Genomic DNA, 15,498 nt, shown 5'->3' on the forward strand with positions numbered 1-15,498 from the left:
TCTCTGCCCCGTGAGGCTATGAGGAAAAGATGGCCATCTGCAGGCCAGGAAGTAGTTCCACACCAGACACCACCTGCCAGCTCCTTGATCTTGCACTTCCCAGCCTCCAGAACTGTGAGAAATAAAAGTCCTATTGTTTATAAGCCCCCGAGTCTATGATATTGTTCTTCAGCCCAAACTGGATAAAACATCCCCCAGGCACCCATCTGTGACAGACGCTGCCCATACAAACCACCTGCTGGTGCGTGGGCCTGCCTTGTTCTTGCTCGTTTGCTGTTGACACCTCTAGCCTCACCCAGTTGAGCTCCCCTCATTCCTTAAGCCACCTTTCCTGGCCCCACTGGTGGGGTGCATGTGTTGGTGATGCTCACTCCTCCCCCCACAGGCCTTGCCTGTTTACTTATTGTCTCCCCCACCAAGCTGGGGCAACCACTGTGTCTTCTCTCCCTGTCTCCTGCACTTAATAGTTGCTCATTAAATAAAATTGTGTTAAGTTCAAACCAAACACTGTCTCCTGCCTTCCGTCCAGTGTTCTTGTAGGGGTCCAGGAAAGGCAGGCATAGTAATGGCATCCAGAGCCTGCCCACTGTGCAACCCTGCCCACTGTGCAACCCTGCCCTTGACCACTCCATGCCCCTTGCCGTGAGGCTCCCGGGGTCCTCCCTGTCCATTCGTTCATTTGACATCTAAGAACCTTTGTTCTAAGCACCCATGGTCAGGCCTTGCATGGGGTCTTGCACATAGTAGGCCTTCAGTGTTTGTTGACTTTGAATCAAAATGACAATAATGGCAACCTCTCACATTTCTAGGCAGAGTTTGTCCACACAGGTCCTCACTTGGTCCTCACCATGGCCACCGATGACAGGGGAAAGAGTGGAGGGAGCAAGCTAGGCATCTCGTGGGCCACAAAAGACGATGAGCAGGGGCAGGGACAGGCCCTGCGGGGTGGAGCCCAGACCCTGGCACAGGCCAAGCCCTCCAGGGCAGTCTCAGCCTGCCCTGCGCCACCTGGGATCCCCTCCATGGGTTTCTGCCCAGGACAGCCCACAGCGCCTGCTCCTGGGAGGAGCCTGCACACGGGACAGGGTGCAGCTGTGAAACCACAGATGGCACAAACAGAGCCATGCCTGATGCCACTGGGCACTGGAGCCTGGACTATTGCGGAAAACATGGGCTCCACAGCTGTTCTCAGGCACAAAGTTCAGGGCTCGTTCATGAGCGGTAGAAGCTCCACCAGAGCTGACTTAATCTCTATTAATCAAACATGACCTGTTTTTCTTCAGAGACCAGTGACAACAGAACTGCATCGTCACTCCTGCTCTACCCTGGCCTTCCTGAACCAGGATTTAGGAGGCAAAAAAGAGAGAGTGGAATCAAATTAACATCCCATGGAACCCATGGGGTAAAAATGAAAATTAAAACTGAGCCAAATCAATGTCTGTTCTTTCAACAATGCTGTAAAATTGTGCTCTGAAATTGCATAGCAAGAGCAGAGTCTGCAGCCTGAGGCTAAATTGGTGTGACTCTAGCTAAATTAGGGAGACAGCATCAGAAACCTGGGGAATGTCACCTGGCCACAAGGTCAGGCCAGGAGCTCCCTCTGCGGGACCCAAGGCACCTCATCTCCTATGGCACTGGGACTGAGCAGTCTTAGTCACAGGCAGAGATGGGGTCCATGCGGTGGCCCTGAAGGCAAGGTAGAGGTCCCTTTCTCGACAGGTGCTGCCTTTCCTTAGACTCCTCCCTGGACTGCGAGGACCAGCTCATCCCTTCCTGCCTGGGCTGCTGCATTCGCCCACACTGACTTCTTAACTCCAGACTTGCCACCTCCAACCCAAGACTACCCTGCTGCCCAAGCAAACCTTCTAGAATGCAGACTCTCCCCTGCCCAGGGACACATGTGTCCCTAAGTCCTCCAGCCCATCAAAACCACCATTTCCTTTCACAATCACATGCAATGACCCAGCCACCCCATCCCATTAGATTTACAGAAGGTCTAGGCTCCCTGCAACAATGCTGGCTCCCAGGCAACTGGGTGGGGTGTCTTACATTTTCCTGGTCACTTTTTACTCTAAAGTCTACTCCTGTTCAATTCCTGAACACTTCTGTATTGGTCAGAATTCCATGGGTAGTAAGCAACAGAAACAAACTTTAAACATAAGGGAAGGTTTATTGGAAAGCTCTCTTACTGAAGGCAGGGGCAAGGCTGGCTTCAGGTCCAATTGGAATTAAAGCCTCAAAGGCTACCAGGCCCTTCTCTCCTCGTCTCTTCTCTGCCCATGCTCTTGGCTTGGCTCTCGACGAAGCCACTATATTTGGCAACTCTGGTTCTTCACGAGAAAGGAATAACCTCTTTCTGTGGAGCAAAGTTTAAAAATCCCAGCTGAGCAAGGTGGCTCATACCTGTAATCCCAGCACTTTGGGAGGTCAAGATGGGAGGATCACATGAGCCCAGGTGTTTGAGACCAGCCTAGGTAACATAGTGAGACTCTGTCCCTACAAAAAAAGTTTTAAAAATTAGCTGGGCATGGTGGCCCACACCTGTAGTTCCAGCTACTCAGGAGGCTGAGGTGTGATGATCACTTGATCCTAGAAGGTAGAGGCTATAGTGAGCCATGATCATGCCACTGTACTCCAGCCTAGGTGACAGCATAAGACCCTGTCTCAAAAAATAAAAATAAAAATCCCAGAGAAGGGCTATGATTGGGTAATTTCAGATCAGCTGTCCATTCCTGTACCAAACAACCATGGTCAACGGGGTGAGACACTCTCATTGTCCAGCTTGGTCAACAGCATTCGGCCAATCCACAGTGGCTGGCTGCTAGCCAGATCACATGGCTGGAGAACAGCATGCCTGTTCTTTGCTCCCAAGGGAAGAAAATCGGTTCTTAGGAGGCAGAATCATCTGATATGTGAATGGTCTGTGGCCCTCCAAAGAGGCAAGTACATGACAGATAAACAGTTTATTTGTGGTATTAAAATTTCATGGTAGGAGGGAAGGCAATCAGGAAAATAAATATCTAAAAAGCCTTCTTGTAAATAATAATGGGGATAAAAAAGGCTGAGCAACGTTGGAGTAGAGGATGGAGCATTTCTCAGAAGAACAGTACCATCTTAGGACAAAACAAAGAAATTTCCTGTTTAGCTCCTGCTTCCCACAACCTCTGGCCTCTCTTAACCCTGTATCCAACATAACCCAGCACCTCCCCTTTCACTGTTGGCACAGGCTCTTGTGTATTGTCGACTTTTCTGAAGATGAGGCATAACATTCATTGACAATTCACCACCATAGGGAAACTCCCAGTTCATCCATGCTTGGACCCGGCCAGTGCCCTCAGTCCCTGTCTCCTCTTCTTTTTCCTCCTCCTTTCTAGAGCCTGGCTCCTAGCCCTCCTATACCTTCTCCATCTTGGGATGCCATGCTCAATCTAGTCATTTCAATAGCTTTGCTTTACAAAGCTAGTTAGGTCTCTTTCCACCCCCTTCTCTTTTAGATCACTCTGAGTTTGTCTTTCCTCACCAAAAAGGCCCATGAAGGCATTTTCAAAAACATAAAGCCTCCTTTCCACCCTGAATCTACCCTTACTAACACAAAGCCTATAAATGACAATGTTGTTATTAACTTGCTCAGATCACATTGCTAGGCAGGGTTTCTTCTACCACCAGCGGCCTCAGAAAGTGAAAGCCTGTCTAGAGGAAACCCCACAGGCTCAAGTTTTTTGTTTTTTTATTGTTGCTTGTTGTTAACACCCTCCATTTAGAGGGATCAAGTCCAGACTTCTTTGACCATTTAAGCTCCCTTAGATGGGGTTCCCCAAAGGTGAAGATTCCTGTGCAGAGATGCGTAAAGAAAGTGCTCCCAGGAGCGACTGGTAAGAGAGGAGGCAAGGCAGGACAGAGAATGGAAAAGACCCCAGGCAGAGTCCTGGCCTCTGCCTGGCTCCGTAAGGAGTTCTAGAATGTCCATTACACTTCAGAGTTCCTTCCACCTCCAGGCAAAGGAACACCAATCAGTCAATGCTAAGAATGCCCTTAGGGGGTTGGGAGGATGTAAACTCCTGGGTACTTTGTGCAAAAAGTGGTTCTCATTGCCCCAGAGGAGTTCTAAGAAAGTTCTAGGTTGTGAAAGGGGACCTATTTAGAATCACAAGGACAGCCAGGGGACTGGTACTGCCAGCATTGAATGTGTGTGTCCCCCCAGATTCCCGAGTTGAAGCTTTAACCCCTAATGTGATGCTATTTGGGAGGTAATTAAGGTTTAGGGTTAGGTGAGGTCATGAGGGTGGAACCCCCATAATGGAATTAGTGCCTTTAGAAGAAGAGGAAGAGACAAGAGTCCAATGTCTCTGCCATGTAAGGAAACAGCAAGAAGGCAGCCACCTACAAACCCAAGAGAGAGCCCTCATCAGAACCTGACCATGCTGGCACCCTGGATGTCACAGCCTCCAGAATAGAGAGAAATCAATGTCTGTTGTTAAGGCCACCCAGAATATGGTACTCTGCTACAGCAGCCCAAGCTAAGACAGACACCCAGAACACCCCACCCAGAGAGGAAACGGGGCTAAGCACTACAGTGCCTACTGCTACCTGGACCCTTCTAAAGCTGCAGAGAATCTGGCTTCCCTCCAGCCTACCTCACCCAGCCAGGCTCCCAGCTGCATGAGACTTACCTTGCTCCCTGCTTCTGCTCAGGAGACTTCCCCATTTGCAGTAAGGGTCTCCCCTTCCTCCATCTGTTTAAACCCTTCAACGTGCTCCTGCAGTACCTTCCCAGGAAGTGCCCTCTCACTCCCCTGAGCTGGCCCAGCACCTGTGCCATGTCCTGCCTCCCATCAGTTATGGATGCCCAGGTCTCATGGGTTCCCTATGCCTCTCCTTCCCGTGTCCCTGCACGTTCTGAGGCTGGCCTCTGCTCTCGGTGCCTGCTATAAGGCTGTCCCCTGGAGACCTCCAGCTGAAGGCTGCTGAAGGGAACTGTCCCAGCCATCTTTCAGAGTCTTCCCAGCCCTCAAAGTCCTGCCAGCTTATGATGTTTTATAGAAGGTATCCATCTTCTACAAGGAGCGCTCTCTCACCAAGCCCATCTGGCTGGGTCCGGGAAAGCCAAATCCTGCCCCAGGACTTGGGATAGGGTTTTTACTCTGCCACCGTCTAATAAATGAGGAATCTGGTCAATTCTTCCTCCACTTTTCCTGTAAAGATTTCCCTGTACCACTGAGACTAAGCTCTGTAGAAAAGAGGAGGGAAGGGAGAAGAAAAAACGAGGAGAGGAAGGTTGGGGCACATCCACATTCATCCTTATCCTTGCAGAGCTTAGAGAACAGTTCAAAACAGTGAGGTGAGGTTTCAGACTCACACCTGCGAGATTTCACAGGAGAGGGAGGTGGGAGCTGGAGCAACCAGGAAGGCTGCCTGGAGGAAGGGGCTGAGGGTAGGGAGGAGGCACTCAAGGACAGAAAAGTGTCCCATGTCTCGGATAGGGAGACCAGAAGGAGCACAGAGTGTCTGAGTTACTTAAATTGGGACTGAGTTTTCCAAGGTCTCTCTCGGCCCTGCCTGCACCTCTAGGAGAAAGCTTGGTGCCCCACTAATCACATTCCTCACATGCTTTCCCCTCAGATCCTAACAACAAGCAAGGTCCAACTGCGGCTTAAGCTTTTAAACCCCCTGCACCAGGCCCATCTGTCAGCAACAGCTCCCAAGGAGGCTTCTGAGGCTCCGGAAGAACAGACCTCACCTCATGAGCCATGACCCAGCCCCAGGTTGAACCTGTCCCCACAAGAACAGCACTGCTCCACAAGATCCACCTGACATCAGGATCCCTAGCCATTTCCTGAAACATACAGACACCGAGGCCCCATCCCAAGCTACGTCATTGGAATCTCTGGGTGAGCCCTGCCATGGCTGTATTTGCTGTCAGTTGGGTTTTTTTTTTTTTTTTTAAGCATTTCATTTTGATAGAATTTCAAACGTACAGAAAAGTTGAAAGAATGATCCAAAGCATATCCATATACCCCTTTTCCAGATTTACCAACAATTTACATTTTGCCCCATCTGCTCTCTTGTTCTATCTATATCTCTATCTATGTGAGTGTATTTCTGAACGATTTGAAAGTACGTTACAAACATGGTGCCTCTTTAATCCTAAATGTGTATTTTCCAAGAACGAAAACCTTCTCTCACCTACCCACAGTACAGGCAGATGTAGCACTGATACAGTACTACTATTTACCCAGCATCCACCCTCCCATCTCAGTCATCCCAGTAGGCATTAGCACCTGTTAAAACTCCCCAGATAGGTGTTAGGCAGTGCTGGCTCAGCTGAGACCCAGGGCAGCCCAACCCTGTGCTCAAGCAAGGACCACAGCCTAGGCCCCCTCCTCCTTTTCTCAATTCCTCTCTCCCACCTGGGGAGCTACAGCCTCAGCAATGCTGGAAGCAGATAGAAGGCATTAACCCCTTCTCTGCAGGCTGGAGGCAGAGCATAGCCCCTTGGCTGGCTGGGTAGCAGCAGCTGTCCTGCACCAGCTATAAATAACCTGGAGGCTGTGGGCTGTGGGGCGGGGCCACTGCTGCCCTGTGGAAGAGGTGGGTGGAGAATACCCCCTCGTGCCCAGGGCCTTACCTCGGGCCTCCCCTCCAGGGCCGGGTCCGGTGGGGCTGGCCGGGGTGTGGCCACTGTGCTGGGCAGCACTCTCGGGGCCCTAATCCCCATCCACTACTGGCATGAGGGGTCCCTCAGGGCCCCTAGGCCTCCTCTACATCCCACACCTCCTCTGCCTGCTCTGCCTCCTTCTACTGCTTCTCCAAGTAAGTGCAGGGAGTGGGAGTCCACGAGGTGGGGCACCAGGAGTGCAGAACTCCCAGCTCTCATGACTGGGGGCGGGGGTCTGAGGGCATGGTGACTGGGCTGGATTGGGGATCCCTGAGTCTTGATGATGAATTGGAGATTCCATGCCTGGGTGAGGGGGCAGGGGAAGGGAAGATGAAACTGTGAGGCCGGCCAGGATGAGACTGGGAGTACCTTGTGGATAAGCAGAGGGTTCTGGGGTGACACCCTAGCATCCAGAACTTGCCTACCTCAGGGCCCAAGGTTCCCTGTCTCCTGTCCATTCTCTCCCTACTCCCATGATTCCCCCTCCATCTCTCCTGCAGGATCTTTGACTTCTTTCCCCAGCCCATCCCTTACCTGCAGAGACCCGCAGAGAACCACCTCCTGCCCCTGCTGCCTTGTCTCCACCCTTCCTTTCAGTGCCTGAAATCAGGCCGCCCCCAGTACCAGATGAGCGATGGGGACAGAATGGGCTCTGGGAGAACCAGCCTCTCCAAGGGTTTCTCCAGACTCTGAGCTTCGTCCAGCCACACCCCGTGCCTTTGTCCAGAGTTAGGGACTGCCGATGGAAAGTGGGGTGAAGGGACACAGAGCAGCCATCAAAAGAGAGCTGAAGAAGTGGGGGAGAGGCTGGTGGGAGTGGTCCACCATTTTACAGATGGGGAAATTGAGGCTCAGAGTGGGAGGGTGACCTGTCCTAGGCCTCACAATCTGGGGAGTGATGCCAGAGTGGAAGCTAAGAGGCCTGTCCCTGTCCAAGACTCCCCCCACAGACCAGCCTTGGGGACCATTTTCTGGGGCTTAGTGTTCCTATATGTATAAGGAGGATAATTCATTCAACAGATATTTGCCAACAAAACCAATCCAAATCCCCGCTTTGCTGCTTAATGTGTGACCTTGGACAGGTTACTCAAATCCTCAGTTTCCTCATCAGTCAAATGAGGATGACAACTGTGCTTACTGAACAGGCTTGTTGTGGGTAACACTGAGGTAATACAAGTAAAGCACGCAGCATCATGCTTGGCGTGGTGTGAGCACGCAGTGAATGCCAGCTACGCTTTTGTGCCAGGCACCACAGATACAGCATGAGGACATGAGGGTCCCTGCCTTCCTAGGGGCCTGGCCAGGTGGAGGAGAGAGGTGGGAGGCAGGTACCATGCTGAGCTGTGGTCAGTGTCCCATAGGGAGATGGCCCCCAGACCGGCTGAGTCCTTTGAGTGACATTGCAGACTGCAATTGGGATGGGTGAAGGTTGTGCAGGTGGTTCACCATCCACCCCTCTGCCCCCAAAGACATCCTGGGCTTTGAGCTCTCTTGCCCTCTCCCACTTGTTCTCTAGATAAGTGCCTTCCAGGAGATCCAAGTATTGAGGCAAGGGTGGCCCCCAGCCCGTCCCTCTGGGGGCCATGCTGCCAGCCACCCAAGCTAGTTAGACGGAGGCAGCTTCTGCTGACTGCTCCACAGGTGCCCTAGGATTATCAGGGCAACACTGTGGGCTCAGCTTCCCTTGGGTCATCCCAGGTCCTGTCCCCAGCTCTCCTGGGGATCCCAGACTGGGATAGAGACCAGTTACTTGCCCACAGCTACTCAGCACGTAAGCAGCTGGAGAGCACTTAAACCCCAGCCTTTCTGACGCCAAAGCCCAGCCTTCATCTCGCTGGGCCTTCATGGCAATGGGACTTTTTCCTGGGTCCTGAGATGATGAGACCTGGAGCAGGCAGTAGGGAGGGAAGGCAGCCGAGGAGAGTCCGGCCTGGCCTGGGAGGCTTCTCAGTTATTCATCCAGTGTTTAAGGAGGACTGCCCATGGGGAGGATCCAGGGTCTGAACGCTAATCTGGTTCCAGTTCTTGTGGAGTTTATAGCCCAGAAGGGGGCGTGGCAGGAAAGAAAGGAGTCTGTATTTACAAGTTCCAGTAAATGGGCTCAGAAGAAGTATGTGTAGGTGTGAGGGCCCTTGACAGGATGGGGGGAGCCTGGTGGGAGGTGGGCAGCATAGCAGGGATGGAGATAGGTAGTTCAAGGGAAGGGATAGGGGAGAAGGTAGCGGGGAAGGCCCCAGGGCCCCAACCCAGAAAAGACATCTGTGCGAGACTGCAGAGCTGTATGGATCTGAAGACATACCCTGAAAAGACATCTGTGGGATCTGAGGACATGGGGCGCTCTCTGAGCAGGGGAGAGGACTGGTCTGATCTGCAATTGTAGGGGTTCCAGCTGCTGTTTTTGAGTGAAGAGGATGCCCTGGCCCAGGACACCCTGAAGGCCTGGAGGAACCCACCCAGACTTGACCCCGGTGCTCCCTATTCCCCATGGAGGACTTTGGGAAGCTGCTCTGGAGGCAGGCCGTAATCTGGCAGCTTTTAAGTGGTGTTAGGCGCCTTACTCAAACACCGGGAGGTGGGGCCACTTATTTACAGACAGGAAACAGGTTTAAAGAGGCTCAGCAATGCCACTTGCCTCCCACTCTGTGAAGATCCCAGGAGCTTCTCAGCCCCTGCTGACTGAGTTCAGCTCCTTGGAGCTTTGGACAGCGAGATACCCCCATAGCGTCTCACGACGCTGCCTCTGTGACCTCTTGCCCAGGTCCTGGCTTCTGGTAAGCCCATCTGCCCCAAGAAGGCTCAGCAAAGAGAAAAGAACACGGAGAAGTCCCTGGCAGTCCCTGGACCGTCCCTGACCTGTCTGGCTCACACCAAAGACCAAGTCCACTGTGTGCCCTAAGACACACACTGAGGGTCGGCAGGACCGGGGCTCCAGGGCCATTTGCCAGCAGCTAATGCATTGAATGACTTTTCCCAAAAATTCAACTCCCTTCGGAGCATTTTCTAGCCTATCTAGCTAATTTAGTCTCTGTTTTTGCGAATTGTTGGTGTTTCAGTATTTAAAAAAAAAAAAAAAATCTGTCTGAGGGCAATGCCTACTTAATTTTGTATTCCTCCTAAGTCTCAAATTTGCAGCCTTTAAGAATTATGGGACTACTCTTTATCTTCTTAGCTGTCATATTCTACTTCATTTAATTTAAACCATTTTAAGCATTCCTCAGCCAGTTTAGCTACAGTCACTTCTTCCAAAATTCTAACTTTTTAAATGTTAATTATAATTATAATTATTTTATTTTGTTTTGTTTTAGATGGAGTCTCGCTCTGTTGCCCAGGCTGGAGTGCAGTGGCACAATCTCGGCTCACTGCAAACTCCGCCTCCTGGGTTCAAGTGATTCTCCTGCCTCAGCCTCCTGAGTAGCTAGGACTACAGCCACCCATCACCACACCCAGCTAATTTTTTTGTGTACTTTTGGTAGAGATGGGGTTTCGCCATGTCGGCCAGGATGGTCTTGATCTCCTGACCTCATGATCCACTCACCTCAGCCTCCCAAAGTGCTGGGATTACAGGCGTGAGCCACCGTGCCTGGCCTTAATTTTATTTTAATTTTGTGGGTACATAGTAGGTGTATACATTTATGGGGTACATGAGATATTTTTATACAGGCATACAATGTGTAAACAACACATCATGTAAAATGGGGCATCCATCCCCTCAAGAATTTATCCTTTGTGTTACAGACAATCCAATTGTACTTTTAGTTATTTAGTTATTTTAAAATGTACAATTAAATTATCGACTACAGTCACCCTTTTGTACTGTGAAATACTACGTCTTGTTCAGTCTATTTTTTTTTTGGTACCTGTTAGCCCATCCCCTAATACCCTTACCAGCCTCTGGTAACCATTCTTCTACTCTCTATCTCCACAAATTCAACTGTTTTGAATTTTAAATCCCACAAATAAGTGATAACATGCGATGTTTGTCTTTCTCAAAATTCTAATTTTTAATCATTGCAAACCCATGGGGGACAGATGATTCAACAAGCTTATTTTATTTCACCTAGCAGCCCTACAGGGCCTATCATGGGCGCTGACTCCCCTCACCTATGTTTAGCTTCACATCAACCCCACCAGTTAAAACCATCCTATCCCCATTTTGCAGATGAGGAAGTGAGGTGAGCTCATGTGCCCAGGGCCGCTCAGCTGGTACATGGCAGGGCCAGGATTCCAACCCACAGCCTGACTCCAGATTCCCTTCCTTTAACAAAAGTTTAATTTTAACGTTGTTTAATTTTAATGTCGAATTATTTTTAGGACATTCAGACAGATGCCAAATCAGAAGAGATGTGACTTTTAGGCAAACTGGACATTAGATGTGTTGATAATTAAGGAGATAACTTTAGGCCAAGTGGCCTGTTAGAGGACCTCCTGCTGGCCAGTTCCTGCCCCTATGTTGGGCCAAGTCACCTCTCCCTCCCCTCCCAGTCCTCCTCCTTCCCCATCAGTGTTCAGGGCCCAGGGCTCAGCACAGGGGAGGCAAGCAGGACTGAGAGGAGAGGCATTCACAGGCGTTTAGAGAGAAGAGAGAACAGCAGAATGAGGAGAGGCCTAAGGCCTCCCGGGGGAGCTGGAGGGGAACTAGGAATGTAGGAAGATGAACTCAGCTGAGCACAGACTCAGGGATGAGAAAGCCTCTGAGAGCTGCCCAGGGCGGGGGTGGGGGTCCTCACTCAACATCCAACACCCTACAAGTTAGATCTAAAGTCTCCTCTTCCAAGGAGCCTGCCTGGACACACCAGGAAATAATGACCCACTTCCCTCATCTGACTCCCCACCCCTCACCCTCCCCTGGGCCAGTCTCAGCTCCCATTACTGTCCCCTATGTCTATGCAGGGCCTGACTGCCTCCTCCTCCCCCTCCTTGTTCATGGCCACCTTCCTCCATTCTTCCCCCTCCTTCCTGTTCCTGCATCCTTCCTTCCTCCCCACCTCCTCCCCTTTCTCTTCCCAGTCTCCTCCACCTCCTTCCCCCATACTCCTCTTCCTCCCCTTCCTTCTTTCTCTCCTCCTCATTCTCCCCCTCTCCCTTTTCCGACCCCTTCTTCTCTCCTCATCATCATCCCCTCTCCTCCCCGCTCCTCCTTCCTCCTTTCCTCCCTTCCTTCTCCCTCCTCTGCATTCTTCCTTCCCTCTTTTCCAGTCTTCCCCTCCAAGCCTCCTTCTTCTCCTCTTCCTCTCCTCTTGCTCTTTCCTCTAATTCTGTGCTGCCTAAGGGGCAGGGCCTGAGCTCAGGCTCATTGAAATCCACTGAATGAAAGCAAACATGGGATGGAATCCTGCCCCTCCCAGCTGAGTCCTTCTCTGACCTTGGGAAGCAGAGGGAGGAAGCAGGGAGGGAGCTCACCCCATTCCCCTCTGGTCCCTGGCAGCCTGGGCCCAGGACGTGTGGTCCTGTAAATCTCCCCAGCTTAGACCAAGGGCTAAATATAGACAGAAGCTTTGTCACCAGGTCCTGGAGGGAACACTAGACTGGGCCAGACCCCCAGGCTCCAGGGAGGCGACACCTTTGAGGCCTGTCTGGGCCCCGGGCACAGGTTCTGTTTGGATAGGATCCAAGGTGGAAGAAGAGCAGCTGGAGTATTGGCTCTCACTCCTGCATCCTTCCCCAGCCAGGGCCTTTCCTTTGCCTCTTCTAAGGTGAGGGCCTCCCATGCCAGGCACTGAGAGGCAGGAACCAGGACCTGAGCCCTCACACAGGCTAGGCTCAGAGCAAAGTTCAGAGAGAAGGAAATATAGCAAGCAGGAAAAGCCCAGAACCTGGGCTCCCAGAATTAGGGGTGGGGATGTAGCTCTACCTGGCTGAGGGGGTCATGGTTTCATTAATCCATCCAAGCAGTTAGTCAGTCGACAAACATTTATTTAGCACCTGCTATGTGCCAGGCTCTGAACTAGGGACTGGGGACACAGATGTGGACCCTGGGCTCCCACAGCCTACAGTCAGTCTCACGGGCTGGGGTGTGGATGGTGGGGAGCTCTCTGTCCTAGGACAGCCAAGAGCTAATTAGCACACATGCCCAAGATGCTTCCCTCAGAAGAGAGAATCATGGAAACAGGAAAACAGTCTATTTCTTCTCTACACTCTTACACACCTCTGACACCAAAAGTGTGGATTTTCTGCCCCAAGCAATTCTGTACTTCTCTGGGGACCCCAACTGGGTGTCCCCCAATTCAATTCAATTCTGATGCTATCTTCCTGGAGTCAGCATCAGCCCCCACAGGTAAAGGCTCAGTCCCACAAGACTGCCCCCAATTCAGATGCCAATCACAAGACAGGGCTTCCCATTCTCTCGACGGACAGGCTATGTAAATCAAGAGTTCTCATGACCCTCTCTTTGGGTTCAATAATGTGCTATAACATTTTACAAAATTCAAGGAAACATTTCTATTTCCAGTTTATTTTAAAGTCTATCACAAAGGATACAGCTGAACAGCCAGGTGGAGAGGCACACAGGGCAAGCTGTGGGGAGGGCGCAGAGCACCATGCCCTCGCTGGATGCCACCCTCCCAGCACCACCAAGTGGTCACCACCCAGAAGCCCCCAATCCCACCTTTGAGGGGTTTCATAGAGGCTCCATTACCAAGGCATATTAACCCAATCTCCAGCCCCTCTCCCTTCCTCAAGGCATAGGAAGGTGCTGAAAGCTCCAACCTTCTAACCATGGCTTGGTCTCTCTGGTAACCAGCTCCATTTGGGAGCCCACCAAGAGTCACCTCATTAGAACAAACGACACTCCTGTCACCTAGGAAATTCCAAAGGTTTTCGGGACTCTGTGTCGGGAACCGGGGGCTAAGACCTAATATTTATAATTCCTCATCTCTCTTGTGCAAGGTCCTACCCGCTGGCTGGGTCTGCCTCCTGTGACCCAGCTCTCTGCCTCCAAGGCCCCTGCTCCTCTGTGGCAACAGAGGGGCTTCTCACTTGAGTGGCCTCCTGAGCCCCACAGCAACCCCATTCTGGGGCTGGGGTCCTCTCAGCATCTGTGACCCACAGGTCTTCACTTCCTCACCCAGGACCAACTCTTCCCATGGGTACCTGACCAAGCCACAAACCTGCCGACTGTCTGGGCTTGAATCCTGCCTCTGCCCCTTACCTGAAGTCGGACCTTTGGCGGGTGACTTTGCTTCCCTGGGCCTCAGCAGCCTCATCTGTGAAATGGGGTTGTTTGCAGCTACCTCAGAGACTGCTGTGAGGATTAAATCTGCTGTCTTCTGTAGGGCATTTAGAGGCAGGTCTAGCACTAGAGTCAGTGCTGACTTCGCATGAAAGAAGCCTCCTCTTCCTGCCTATCTCCCCTCTCCTTCTCTTGGCACCCCCAAACCAGATTCTGCAGTTTTCTGTGTGGGCCCTGGACTTGCCTGCCTCTGAGGCTTTGCTCTCTCAGTTCCTGCCTGTGTCACTTTCTCCTCTTCTTGCTGTCTGCCCTACTTATGGCCCAAGTCCTTCCATCCTTTTAGATTCTACTCCAATGCCCAGTTCTCCTAAGGGCCTTCGGTTTCCTCAATGAGCATTCACTGAGTGCCGCTGAGGAGTGAGCTCAGTGTGGGAGGTGGAGGGTATGCCTTCAGGGGCCCATTGTCCAAGGGAAGGCTGCTGAGGGCAAACGGAGTCCCACACTGACTGGAGAGCTGGGGAAGAGGGGCACAAGGTTTCCAGGAAGGTTTTCTGGGCAGGAAGAGCTTGAGCTGGGCCTTGGGAGTCCCCACGAGGGGACTCGACCTCCCATCACTCGAACTAGCTCCCTCCTAAAGTCCTCACCAAGAGTCACCATTCAGCATGTGCAGTCTACGTGCCAGGCTCTTGACCTACAGTAATTTGTTGAATGCACACAAAATCCTATGGGATCTGTATCATCCCCATTTTAAAGATGAGGAGATCAAGGCTTAGAGAACTTAAGTGGCTTGCCAAAGCCACACAGCTAAGCCCAGCATCGCCAGAACTCTGCACACAGGGATGTGTGCACTCTACCCACTCTGAGAGCTCTTCTCAAGTTCTTGGAATGGGATTATCCAAGATGTGTCTGTCCCTGACTTTCCTGGACCATGTGTTTTCTGAGGACAGCAGCCTCCCTTTCCTCCTCCTCCCTGTCCACCCATCACCACCACCACCAGGGGCTCTGCCCAGAATTGACACCTGCAGGGTATATTACAACTTGGGACTGAGTCAAATCCACCCAAACAAGCCCCTTGAAGAGAATGAGTATCTTTGGCTGTGCCAGCTTTTGGGGCCAGCAGAGAAGTTATAGGAGATGAAGCCGGGATCTGGGGTTATTCCAAAAATTACTTCTGATATGCCTGCCCTAAATTTTGCTCAGACCCAAAGAGCAAGCATCAATTGCAGAATATGGTAACCCTGTGCCCACTCCCCACAAAGTGCTTGCTCAGCCAGAAGATGGCCACAGCCTGAGACCACAGAATCCAAGGCAAGGACAACGCCACATTGCCTGAGTCCTGGGGGAGGATGCCCTGACCCTATCATGGGTTCAAAGCAGGCATCAGAACCCCCAGTAAAGTCAAACAGGAGATCACTTCTGTGATGGGGCTACAAATGTCACAGCTCAGGGACTTTGAGAGAAGGCACTAATGTCTGAGATGGAATGGCTGTGTCTGCCTAAGGGTGTACCATGGACACTGCATGCTTCTGGGTTGCCCATACCCTGACCTCCAGAGGCTGGGATTCACTGGGAACCCTCCCAGGGAGGGTTCTCAAACAAGGGGGATGGGAGCCGTAAAGAGGGTGATGGGTCAGGCCTAGAACCCTCACTCTCCCCAGACCCAACCGAAAGCAGG

The 15,498-nt window shown here is 51.6% G+C and overlaps 1 protein-coding gene across 4 annotated transcripts in view; it reads left to right on the plus strand.

The window, feature by feature from the left end:
• Positions 1-6,532: 6,532 nt before the first annotated feature.
• Positions 6,533-15,498, plus strand: part of CRHR2 (corticotropin releasing hormone receptor 2) — a 47,861-nt gene continuing 38,895 nt past the window's right edge. For all 4 annotated transcript variants that reach the window (XM_017877340.1, XM_017877409.1, XM_017877549.1 and 1 more), the window contains exon 1: positions 6,533-6,810. In XM_017877340.1, coding sequence (XP_017732829.1) covers positions 6,727-6,810 — 84 coding nt within the window. In that variant the 5' untranslated portion in view covers positions 6,533-6,726. The remainder of the gene's footprint in view (positions 6,811-15,498) is intronic.

The sequence above is a fragment of the Rhinopithecus bieti genome, unplaced genomic scaffold (genome assembly GCF_001698545.2).
Source record: "Rhinopithecus bieti isolate Rb0 unplaced genomic scaffold, ASM169854v2 scaffold_429, whole genome shotgun sequence".
NCBI lineage: Eukaryota > Metazoa > Chordata > Mammalia > Primates > Cercopithecidae > Rhinopithecus > Rhinopithecus bieti.